This window comes from Amblyomma americanum, chromosome 11 (assembly GCF_052857255.1).
Source record: "Amblyomma americanum isolate KBUSLIRL-KWMA chromosome 11, ASM5285725v1, whole genome shotgun sequence".
NCBI classification, from domain to species: domain Eukaryota; kingdom Metazoa; phylum Arthropoda; class Arachnida; order Ixodida; family Ixodidae; genus Amblyomma; species Amblyomma americanum.
In genome coordinates, this window is record NC_135507.1 from 82,618,161 (window position 1) to 82,631,115 (window position 12,955).

Consider the following 12,955-nt stretch of genomic DNA (forward strand, 5'->3'; position numbering starts at 1 on the left):
CGCCCGTGTGGTGTGAGATGTCAGTGCACGTTAAAGATCCCAGGTGGTCAATATTATTCCGGAGCCTTCCACCATGTCACCTCTTGCTTCCTTTCTTCTTTCACTCCCTCCTTTATGCCTTCTCTTACGGCGAGGTTCAAGTGTCCGCCGATATGTGAGAAAGATACTGCTCCGTTTCCTTTCTCCAAAAGCCAATTTTCATTTTCATGTCCCATTCTCTGCGGGTGGCCAAGAAAGCACGCTGAGAGGGACAGTAAAAAGAAATATTTCCTTTATTCAAAACTCTCCGCAAACGTCGATGTCTTCCGAACAAGTCTTTCAATCCTATGATAAATATGATAAACAAATATGATAAACAAACATGATAAATAGCACATCGGAACCATCTTCACTGGAAGTTGGAGTAGGTTTCAAAACTGTCCAGAAAGCTGAGCGCGAGGTCATAACAAAATTCGTACTGCTCCTGCAAAATATAGGAAAAGAAAAAAAGAGGGAACATGATGTGTGGTAGCAGGTCACAATATGAGCAAAGGACTTCAAAAAAGTGTCAGACAGCGCCTAATTTCAAGGTTTGTAATCACGAAAAAGAGTTTGGTAAGGCTGAAGAAAACTGTACAGATAAAAATAACTGTTCGCAATGAAAATAAGCAAAGAAATACTTCGCCAACCCACTTCAGTTATAAAGCTATTTTTTTGTTTCGAGTAACACAGCACGCGGCTGAGGAAACATCCGCCACTCTGAGAGATGGTCAGTGAACTTTTCAACGGCGAATCGCAATTTTTGTCATTAATATTACACAGAAAAGATACACAAACTGTTTCAAACACACGCTGAAAACTTCTGATATTGCCGCGAATATTTGCAGTGTTTGTTCGTTTTTCAAATTTTCCGCCACACCACTTTATCGCTTTGTTTGCGACGCAAGACGCGACTAGATGTATCTCGATTGATCGCAGCCAGGCAGAGCTGATTTTACGTTGTTCCGGAATGTTCTAGTAACTTAGCGCTCTTTATCTCGAAAGTTCGCTATCAGCTTTAAATTGAGCATGGCCGACAGCGGCGGTCATTCTGTTCGACGACCGCCGAGCACGCTTGTCGCTTCGCCGCCGCCGAGTGATTCAGTCCATTTTGGGTGCAAGTCAGCCCAATAAACAGTTTTCTTTTAGAAGACCCTTTCGTCCGTCTTCATCGCTGCTTCGACTGCCGTCACCACTACGTGACAATATATATATATATATATATATATATATATATATATATATATATATATATATATATATATATTGTAAGCCTGTCGTTCGGCTTTGGAATCTTCAGAGGCTGGCGCTAAACGAAGAAGACGACGACAAGCGCCGAACGCTCCGTCCTTCTTGCGTGCTCTAGACTGACCGCTGCCTCTTGGCTGTACCTGGACTGTACCGCTCGTTGTCCGCGACGCAGTGCCTTGTAAGACGTTCCTTATTACAAGTGGTGGAGGTGCCAACGATCCCCTCGTCCTGGAGCTTCGCAACAGCGCATTGCCTAAAGCCTTTGCAATGCGTGAGACCGTCACACAAACCGCTTCACCGCTTCCGTCGGCAGTCTTCTGTTCCGGCACCGCGCGGCCGCGCGACCCGGCCATCTTTAGCGTCACAGATGACACGGATGTGGAGGATTGGTTAGCCTCCTATGAACGCGTAAGCGCATACAATAAGTGGGACGTTAGCTTCAAGATTACCAACGTTATCTTTTATTTGAGCGACGTAGGCAACCTCTGGTTTCGAAACCACGAGGCTGACATCTCAAGCTGGGCAGCTCTCATGACCAGTCTGACAGAAGTATTTGGGCGTCCCCTAGTGCGTAAGCTTCGCGCCGAGCAACGCTTGTGAAGCCGGGCCCAGCAAACCTGTTAAAACTTCAGCAGTTATATAGAAGACGTCGTCGACCTCTGCAAGTGTGTCAACCCTTCTATGAGCGAGGCCGACAAGATCAGACATATTATAAAAGGCATTGAAGATGATGCCTTCCAGATGCTCGTCGCCAAGGATCCCCAGACTGTCTCCGGTGTCATCGGCTACTGCCAAAGCTTCGATTAGCTGCGCAAACGGCGCCTTTCTACCCGTCGTGCAGGCTTTCAAGAGGCCACACTTTCCAGCTAGGCTCTCCCAGCGGACGATGCCCTGGACCTACAGCTGCTCCTCCAGCGCAAGCAGCAGTTTGTACGTGAGGATGTCGCATATCTTTGTCTACCTGCCCGCCTACGCCTGCGCCGTTGCTCACTCCCAACCTACAGCGTGTCATCGAGGAGCAAGTCACAGAAGTCTTGCCACCTCCTCCTCAGCCACCCCTGATCGCGGCTCCTCTGACGTACGCCGATGCCGTTGTGCGGTTGCGGCCCTCACCTGCTGCCCCTGTCGACAGATCACCTTCCCGGCAGTTAGAACCCCAGCGACCTGCAACACACCTTACCGTCCGGTTGCCCGGCCCGATCACAGCCGCAGCCACTCAACCCCTGGCGCATACAAGACAACCGCGCTATTTGCTACGCCTGTTACGTCGCTGGCTACGTGACTCATTTGTGTCGCAGTCGTGAACACCGGGCCTACGATTATAGGCGTGAGCCGACGTACGACCTTCTGCCGTCGTCCTCGCCTGCGTCACACGAGCCGCCCCCTGATTCTTCTAGTTACCATCTCCGCTCTCACCGCTCGCCGACTCCAGTCCGCCGTTCCCGTTCTCCAATGCTCCGCCGCCAACCCGCCGTCCACGCGGAAAACTTATGGCCGCAGTTCCGGAGGCAAGAACTGCGTCATCAGCGACTCACTCAAGACCTGTTTCTGTGTCTGCCAATATTATTACCGTGTTTGTTGAGGGAGTCGCCGTCGAAGCACTTGACACTGGCGCAGCCATTTCCGTTCTCAGTCACACCCTCTGTCGCAGACTCAAAAAAGTGACGACGCCCCTTCCTGCCGTTTTTCGCCGCACCGTCAGCGCTCAGTACATTCGACCGTTAGCCGCCTGCACCACCCGCCTGCTTATCTAGAACGTTCCCTACATAATCGTGTTCATCGTCATCGCCCGCTCCTCTCAGGATGCTATCCTTGTTGGGACTTCCTCCCGTCGCTTCACGCCGTTATTGACTGCGCCCGTGCTCAGCTTGACTTGTCGCCCTACAGTGACGCGCCCTAGGACGTACCCGGTGCTGCTGCCGCTACACTGGTCGTCTCAGAGGACACAGACGTTCCGTGTTTCTCTGCAGTGCTGGTGCCTCTTTCTTGTGCTGCTCTCTCAGATGCAACTGTCACTTATACCCCCTCTTTACGATGCGCTGACCAGAAGTATGTTTTGCTTCCTCATGCCATGCTATCGACGGGGGGGTATGCTGAGGCGGGATTGAGTAAGGCAACATGATCAAGCGATTGGCCACCGAGTAAAGTGGTAGGGCAGGAGAACGGGTTGGCCACATAAATTGCACTGGAGCCACGAAGAATTGTGAGCACGGCGGTACTTCTGGCGTGAGATGGCCCGTTATGTCCGCCAGTTTGTTCAGTCCTGCACCGCTTGCCAGCGACGAAAACATCCACCTCGACGACCCGCCGCTCCTATGCAGCCGCTGCCTTGCCCAGCGCAGCCCTTCGAGCGTGTTGGTATCGACCTCTGCGGCCGTCTTCCCAGCACATCAACCGGGAACCGCTGGATCATCGTCGCCGTCGACCACCTTACAGACTACGCTGAAACGTCGTCTTTACCATCCGCTACAGCCCACGACATTACATCCTCCATTCTCCATCGCATCATTCTTCGCCATGGTGCGCCCAAAGAGCTGCTCAGTGATAGAGGTCCGGCCTTCCTCTCCGAAGTTGTAGAAGCTTTCCTTCAGGAATGCAACATCGTTCACCGCACCAGCTCCGCCTGCCATCCCCAGACAAATGGCATGGTTGAGCGTTTTAACCGCACCCTCGGCGACATGCTTGCTATGTATGTTGCTTCCGACCATTATAACTGGGACCGCATTCTCCGTTTTGTCACATACGCTTATAAATCCGCTGCTTAAGTCACCACCGGATTCTCTCTGTACTTTGTCCTGTACGGCCGTGAGCCTTCTTGCACAATGGACACCGTTCTACCTTACCGCCCTGATGTTTCCTAATTTACAACTCTTTCTCAGGCCGCAACTTATGACGAAGAATGCCGACAGGTTGCCCGGTCCATCACTTCACACCTCCAGCAGCAGCAGAAAAGCACCCGTGATCCCCCTGCACTTCCTCCCGCTTACCTTCCTGACTCTTTGGCCTGGCTCTGAGTGCCCTCCTCCAGCTCCTGGCCTTTCCTCCAAACTTATTAGCAAGTACCAGGGACCCTACCGTATTCTTCAGCAGATATCTCCCGTCAATTACCTCATCGAACCCCTTACGCCATCCCCTGATCATCGTCGCCGAGGCCGCGCCATTGTCCACACGACCCGCCTCAAACCATACTACGACCCCGCCGTCGTCACATCGCCGTAGGCCGCCAGGATGGCGCCCTTTCGCCCGGGGGGAATTGCAAGACTGGCATTCGGCTTTGGACTCTTCAGAGGCTGACGCTTAACGAAGAAGACGACGAGAAGGGCCCAGCGCTCCGAAGCTCGAGCGCGCCGAACGCTCCGTCCCTCGTGCGTGCTCTGGACTGACCGCTGCCTCGTTTGTACCTGGACTGTACCCCTGGTTGTTCGCGACGAGTGCTTTGTAAGACGTTCCTTATTATAATATATATATATATATATATTATATATATATATATATATAATGTTACGAACGTAGGTTGCGTTGGCTCCGCAGAATAAAGATTTAAGAGAAGTGGGCACTTCTACAAAGACACTTTTATTTATCAACGTTTCGACCGCGGTGCGGTCTTCTTCAGGACTACAGTCCTGAAGAAGACCGCACCGCGGTCGAAACGTTGATAAATAAAGGTGTCTTTGTAGAAGTGCCCACTTCTCTTATATATATATATATATATATATATATATATATATATATATATATATATATATATATATATATATATATATATATATATATATATATATATATATATATACGCGGCCCAGACTGACTAGGTGTGCAGTAAAAAATAGATACAAAAGAAAAAAGAAAAGGAACCGCAGCTGTAAGCTGTGGGGACTAATATGAACCAAGCAGGCAAGCAAGAATCCTGGAATAGGGCGAGCCAGTTTAGGACAGGGTAATGCTACGGGGATACCAATGGAGCGAGTCATTTTCATTTTGAATGAAGGTTCCCAGTCCAAAACAAACGGTAGAACCAAGTCGAAATATGAAAGAAATATTTTGTAGTTCTGGGGTAACGACAGATTTTGTGGTTGATTTGTAGCCTTTTTCTCTAGTTCTCTACTTTATCTGTAATACTTTTCTGTAGCCTGGAGCACTGTAGTACATGTTGGCAGTAACTACACAAAATTTTGTTTTTACTGCGAGGTTTTGGTCGAAACCATTCCGGAAAATCTGTTGTGCCGACAAAAACTTTTCTCTATTTTCTGACAGGGTTTTGAAGATGGTTATGAACTGAATACCATCATTTTGTTCAACTTCAAAGTGTTTCATTTTTTCTGCTGTAGTCCTTGCTCTAGGCTACGGTGTTCTATGCGCACAGTTTATTTATTTATGGCTACACACACAGTGCTTACACATTCCTCATCATTTTGTAGCATCTACATTTAATCATCAACGCGTGGATGCATAAATAGCTAATGATTGGTGTAAACCGACAAGGCGAACCAGTTGCTCATGCTAGGAACTGAAACAACGAGTTAAAACGTTCTTTCCGGCACAACACCAGGAGCAGTATGCCATTTTATGAAATTTTTATCATGAAAGAAGAGTGAAAGAACCGCGCGCTGTCCCCTCACCGGATCAACGATGAATTCTGGACGACTGGAGCGGACGTTGTGCACCGAACGAAATACGTCCAGCTCCTGTTCAAGCTTCAGTTGGTCGCAGATTGCAGCCGACACGCAGTACAGCCCGCACTGCAGGCATCCATCCCTTGTGTAAAGAGAAGCAGCAGAGGCAAGAAAGTTATAAGTAAAACCTCTTTTCTGAACAAATATTTTAACCCCTCTGTTTTTTAGATGCTCTAGAAGATTTTTGAACCCCCTTTCCTATATTATTACAGTATTTTTGCATTGCTTGCTCTCGTTCAAAATAAAATTTATTCACAGTATGCTTAAGATTAATTAATAATAAAAGCACGCTGATATTGTTAAGATCCTGTTAGTTTGAAAGCACGCATAGCAGTTGCTGGCTGGAAAAATTATACTTTTGCATCTTCAGTGGTCACAGCTGAGGTTTAAATGTTGTCAACTTATTTGACCTTTTACAATATATTTATTGAAGTTTTACGCACTCGAATTGTTTTATTGTAGATTGTCGCATAAACGACACCGCTCACCTTGATCAGTACTCACAAACCAGAAGCGCCACAATGCCTTTAAGATTACAATGTGTTCGTAAGTTTTCAGATATGCCAAGATTTTCCTCGCTTTTGTAGCGAGACCTACACTACGCCAGATTTTTCAGCCTTCAGCGTGGCACCCCTTGAGCTCCGTGGTGGCGCCGTGGCTTTGAGCCGGTTGGTCACGAGGTGCGGAGCAGCTGCTTCTGCTGGCGGCGCGGCGCGCCGGCGAAACCGAGGTGCAACAACTGTGCGCATGCGCCGTATCGAGTGGGGGTGGGGGGGGGATGGAGAGGGGTAGAGGGGAGAGAGTGAATGCCCGTCCACGGATGAAGATGAAGAACGAACGCCCAGGGAAACGGAGCGGCTATTCGGCTGAGTTCCACTCAGCCAGATGTAGCTCTCGCGTCCCTGCAGGCTTAGCCAGAGATAAACCACAGCCAATTTTAAGTTATAGGCCAGGATAGTTGCAAACACAACGATCATCAGCATTATAAACACTACTTGTTGCGCCGTGACAAAACACCTGGTTTCTGTACTTGAGCAATTTCCGTGATGCTCCCAAAGTCAGTTAGACATTTACAATGCAGAGCCAAAGTACTGTACGCGAACGAGATTCCAAATGTTTGTAACTAGGATACGAAAAACGTACGGTTATAAATGTTGAGTTACACTCTCCCGCATCAATTAAATAAGGAGTCCGAACTGATGCATAGCTAATGCTGAATCTGTGATGTTCTTTTTTTCTGTGAAAGTGCTGTCATGTTATGCACCACTGCAAAGCCACTGCGTCGGTCTCGTCAAGGCATTTCAGCGGCTTTTTGTCGGTGCATCCAGCATCATCATGATGTTAAATAAACATGATTCTAATTCTGAAGCCTAGAAAAGACAAACACCGCCAGCTCTGATTCATAATTGAATTGAAATCTAAAAGCTCTCAATGCTGATTAGTGCGGCCAGTGCGATGCAGGAAAAAAGGCACAAACTGCAGGAGAAAAAAAACTTTTCATTTTTTTTAGACAATCATTCAATTGCAGGTCAGCACTTATGTACTGAGTTCTTAGTACTGCCTCTGTAGCTTTGGCTGTGGATCAAATTTTTGTCGCAAATTTACCAACTGGCTCCACCAGGGAAACCTAGCAAATTGCATTGGATCAAAATAACAACTAAACGACATTGGCTTCCAAAGTTCTCCTTCCTTTTACATCTATATATAAAATTTAAACGTAGTCACTTTGTGCACACTGCTTTCAAGCCGCAGCTCAGTACTCACAGGCACTGGACCACCACCGCCCTGCCTTCCGCTTGCATCTGCCAGCGGTCAGCGTGCTGCAGAATTTCCAGCACAACATCGCAGGAGCTCGGTACGCTCAGCGATCGCTTCCACGAGTGTGAGTGAAACTGCTTCAGGATGCGAGCGGGTCTCTGAAATGAAAGCATGTAGTGTGACGAAGTAGTTTTGTGGGTCTGCGCGGTACTGCTCATAACATGTCACTCGCTTAAAGAACAATTACAGTGGCTGCATTATACAGTTAGCTCTGTAATGGCTAGCGGCGCATCATGTAAAATAATTAATGATCAGACGCTAGTAGTCTCTGTTTATGATCTGGATAATCAAGTAGATCAACAAGAGGAATGAATATGAATGCGCTGTACCATCGGTCATAATTTCCTAGGAACCTGCGCTCCCTATAGAACAAAAATATTTATTCTTTGTATTCTTATTTTCCCAACATTCGTTTTATTTCAGGTGCTAAATAAATTGCGACCGGTTGGGAGTGTTGAGTTATTATTCCAAGTTGACTAGCTTAGATACAGAAATTTTTATTCCTGGCCCACTTACGCATATAGAAAAATACTCACATCAGCCACAACTTACTGACTTCGAACACACGCCACTGAAACCTGTTAGTTCAATAAATTTCACTAGTTATCCGTTAGAGCTACACCGAGAACCGGTAGCCGTGTAGCCCTGCTGCTTAAAGACTTCGGTTTTTAGTACTCGCTGAAGCAAAGCCTAATTTTCTCAGAACCGATTAGGTTCACTAAACGATTAAATGCATGCGCGGACTATATGGGCGCAGCATTCGTGGCATCGCTTACTTACCGAGCCCTCGGTGACGTTGAATGTCCTGACGAGGAGGCCCCGGAAGTCTTGAGTGTCAGTGTGCTCAACTAAGACTTTTCCGTACCGAACCGCGCACTTCAGGTCTGGCCAGAATTGAGGGGAGGTCTGCTGGAATAAATAAAGGCTTCGGTTTTAACAGAAGCCTACCACGGCAAAAAATTTCCTGGAAAACTTCGGTGTATTTTATTCAGCTTATAATAAATGCGTAGTAATGATCGTATCTGTTGAGAACCGCTGAAAGTGGAAGTGTCACCGCTTGAGCTCGGAGCAAATGTCTTCTTTCAATTCGAGATGACGGCTGACCATCGGAATGTAAAGTTTGTGAAGGTTGATATTATTAACAACAGCTTGAGATTTCATTCACGAAATATACTGCAATGGGAATGATATACACTGACTTGTGGTCTGAGGATACAAACTGACACCCAGAGAAGCGTTCTTGTGTGCGCTTTCTCCAGACAATAAATCAAACACTAGATTTAGGATTGGAAGAAAAAGTAGGCGCCGAATATATTTCTCGGGTTCACGTTCAACGAGTGCTAAACTAAGGAACAAAGCACGAATGCGGAAAATGATAGAGGAACTAATGCATATCTAGTTACCAACGACATTGAAATAAATAGAAAAAATTGATATTTCTGGAAATCTGTAACTGCGCTGAGCTAGCTTTTAAAAGAACAGTGCGTAAAGGGTAATGAAAGCTCATTTACACAAAAAATTATTATATTGTCTGTGAATATGTTCACGTTTATTCTGCAGTAAAATACGCATTGATTGCTTCAGAAATCAAATTTCAAATGTTCCCGCCATTAAATTTTGAATTTCTGATGTCGACACCCTAAGCACTACATTATTCCTACATCAAGGAGGATGGCGTATAGTTTCACACATCCTTGCGCAGAGAACTTTCTCGGAATCATTCCGGTTTGTTTTCGAAAACGGAGAATGCAGCAAGACGCTTGATTTTTTCTTTTCTGGCTTTTCAAATATCCGTAATCAATTAGAGTGTCTCTTAGATATTAACACGCAGCAATCTGTTGATACAGGCTATAATAAATTAGTGCTCAACGTCCTCTTAAGTTCTTAATAATATACAGTTTTGCATGAGGTATAGAAGTGCTGCATCTGAGCCCCTTTTTTGGTGCATATACTTCAATACACCCATTCGGTGGTTGAATATAGGCACTTGCTAATCGTCGTACAATGTCTTTTCTTGTTCTTTGTCTGTATTTCTGCGCTTATTTCTCTAGATTACTACGACATGTTGGTTGAAATCAGAGAGGTCATGTTTTTCCTGGCTAATTGCATTCGCAGGACCACAAGATAAATGCCCTCACTCCGTCTTTGCTCGTGTAGGTGTCGATATATTACCAGTGCCCCGAATTACGAAGAGTTGAATAAAGATGTGGAATGCACATCCGCACAAATTCCGGTTTAAGCAGCCCAGTGTGGTATCATCGATATTTCCTCATCAATAACTGCTAGGCTTACATGCGATCGTGCAGCTGAATTCCACATCGCACTATCGTTGATGTTTTTGCAGGAAATGACGGGATGCTCGCACAGGAAATGGTTCCTGGTGCACTACAACTGGAATTGCAGTGTGTGAGCAACTGGCTTCATGTAGGTTATTTTCGCCTTTGGATGCGCTTGTGAAATGACAATCCGGATGCAATGCAAGGGACGTGTCCCTGTCCTCCTAACGGCATGATATTTCGAGCTGTGCTACTCCATCGACATCATGGGATGGAGAAGTTGCTTTGTCCTTTTTGCTTAGCTGGCATTTCGCTTTTAAATGGATCATCTTACCCTGCAGGCGAAGTAAATGACTGAGAGCAGCAAAACGCCTCTGAAGAAAGGAAAACGTGATATATTTTCAACAGCTTTCGCACCTCGTCTTCCAGTGGCCCCAGTGTGACCAGAGTGACAGAGCCGCTCGCAGCTAGCATTTCCCAGAAATCGTTCACAGTTTCTGGCAGAGGCATCTGGGTCACCAAGTAAGATTTCTGCCGCTTGAACCCCTGCGAAAAGAACACCCATGTTATATTCGCTATATTTTGCACGAGATCTAGACGCAATCTACACCACCTCTCGTAGTTGTAGTGTTTGCGCCTGAGAACAAATCAACAGCTTTTACTCTGCTCAGAGCACTGCGCCTAGACAACACGAAAATTAAAAACTGGTTGCTAGTAATTGGCTATATGCATTTTTCTAATAAAGAAACCGTAACCGCGAGCACCAGCTACCTCTGAGAAAAGAACAGTTAAGACCAAGGGCACAGTTCATTTAGCGCGTCGGCAGAGGGGCCACATTCGCTCAGATATTCCAGGTGCTTAGTAGAACAATCAGCGCCTATTATCTATACCTCTTCCTGCGATTTTCGAGTTGTTTTTTTTAACCGCGTTATCAACCAATCCGTCGCGTCGAAATTATTATGCAGCAGCATGCGTGTTAGAAATAGCTGCATACACATTTAAAATATATGTGAATTTGTCAAGATGTATAGTTAGCACAACTTTAATTACATGTTTTCACCAGTTACCTGAATGCGTAACAAGAATCTTGTCACGCGTGACTGCCTGAAACATTAACTGGCAGGTTCTCATGTTATTCAATAAGCATGTCCGCTTGAAGTATTTCTCAAGGGTAAGCACTTAATTATTGCCTTTCATCTTTCATTCCACCAAACCATAACTGCATCATCGAAGCCATGTTCCCAGCATACTGAAGGGTCTCATTTGCTGGAGTAATTTACCCATACTGTTATCGCAAAAATAGTTTTCTCGCACGATTAAAGAATATGAATGAAATTTCTTATTTTCTTACCGCTCTTTGCATTATCTTAGCCTAATTAAGTGGCACACAAAGGGACTAAAAGCTTATATGAGTTTTGCACGCATCTCGATTGTACAGCGTCCAGATGTACGTACACACGAACTTAGAAACGACGAGACCAGTTTGTTTGCTATTCCGCGCACTATTGCGTCCACGTGCGCAGCTATTTGTGACGGTCTAATCCATAGTAAAAACTTTTCTAGGCTCCACCAAAAGCTACCAGGAATTAGAATGCGGAGCCTGTAAACAATATAGTACGGAAGAGAACCAAAACATAAAATGGCCGGCCTGTGATAGTGCAACTTGTAATCCTATTTTACTGCGCGGTCCTCTCACTGCCACAGATATACACGATATTGCTGTCGAAAAAGTCAAAAGAAAAAATAGAAGAAACGCTTTCATTTTCCCAACACTATGCTTCTACCTCGAGCCCCCGCGATAATGCTTTCCACAAATCTAACTTCTCGATGTTTTTTTTTGTTCTTGCAGCACGATTGCAGAGCTGTCTGAATTTAGTCGAGAGAAACGTAAATTGCTGCTCCCAAATATAAGAGGCGGGGTGTTCAGTACATTACAATACTTAATTTGGAACACGGAGCCGATTTTGCTAGGGAAGCTTATAGAGCCCTCTTTATCTGCACCCTGTTGTCTACAAGAATTTTGCTGCAATACGTAGTGACAAAATCTTTTTCTCGGGGTCTTGAAAATTGCTGCGCTTGGTCGCAATTCTAAGATTTCTGTTTGAAAAGGGCAGATTAGTGGGTAAAAAACGGTCATCTTACATCAACGTAGACGGCGTAGATGTAGTCTGACTTGGACCCATCAGCGGTCACGCTCAAGAACGGTCTCCGACTGTCACCTGAAAGTGTAGAGAGGATAGTAAAGACGCATTACTTGATAGCGTGTAATACGCAGTAATGTAAGTTTCAAGCACACCTGCAAGAATTTTTGAAGAACGATTCTTAGCAGCGTTCTTATCTTCACGTGCACTGTTGTAGTCCTCCGGTCCCGGTAGTGGGCAAGCCTGCGCAAGCTCCTGGCCACAAAAGAAATTGAAGAATCAATATTCGTAATGACGGCACAATGTCCTTTGCGACATGTATCAACGAAAGCTAACTGGCATTGTCCTCAGTAACGGTGTGGATGCTTCCCATCAGATTGGAGGGACATTAGGGACAAAATGAATATGGCTTGTATCGATAGAGTGCATCAAGCTAACGACAAGGACACCAGTCTGACTCAAATGATAATTTCATAAGCAATAAATTGCCAAACTGAAAAGCAGGTGCCGTCATCACCAGCCGATTTTGCTATTAAACTGCTTGCGTTGACGGCAGAATTTCGACGCGGACCCCAGTAACCATGCAATACCACCATTTACTTCAAAACACCGGCACCCTATCCTTCCCGTGTGGACAATATGAGCTTAAATCAAATGGCCTCAAAATTGAAAAAAAAGTTTTTCGGCTACAATTTTTTTTGCTGATGGACAAACGTTAAAACACCTAAAGAGAGGCCGAGAAATATTCTTTGATTGGAGCAGTTAATGGATTCACTTG

The 12,955-nt window shown here is 45.8% G+C and overlaps 1 protein-coding gene across 1 annotated transcript in view; it reads right to left on the reverse strand.

Annotated features, from left to right (window-relative positions):
* Positions 1-254: 254 nt before the first annotated feature.
* LOC144109755 (receptor-type tyrosine-protein phosphatase T-like) overlaps positions 255-12,955 on the reverse strand; it is a 109,552-nt gene continuing 96,851 nt past the window's right edge. Inside the window, 7 exon segments of the mRNA XM_077642551.1 lie at positions 255-463; positions 5,889-6,024; positions 7,707-7,858; positions 8,541-8,666; positions 10,454-10,582; positions 12,179-12,255; positions 12,333-12,432. Coding sequence (XP_077498677.1) covers positions 389-463; positions 5,889-6,024; positions 7,707-7,858; positions 8,541-8,666; positions 10,454-10,582; positions 12,179-12,255; positions 12,333-12,432 — 795 coding nt within the window. The 3' untranslated portion in view covers positions 255-388.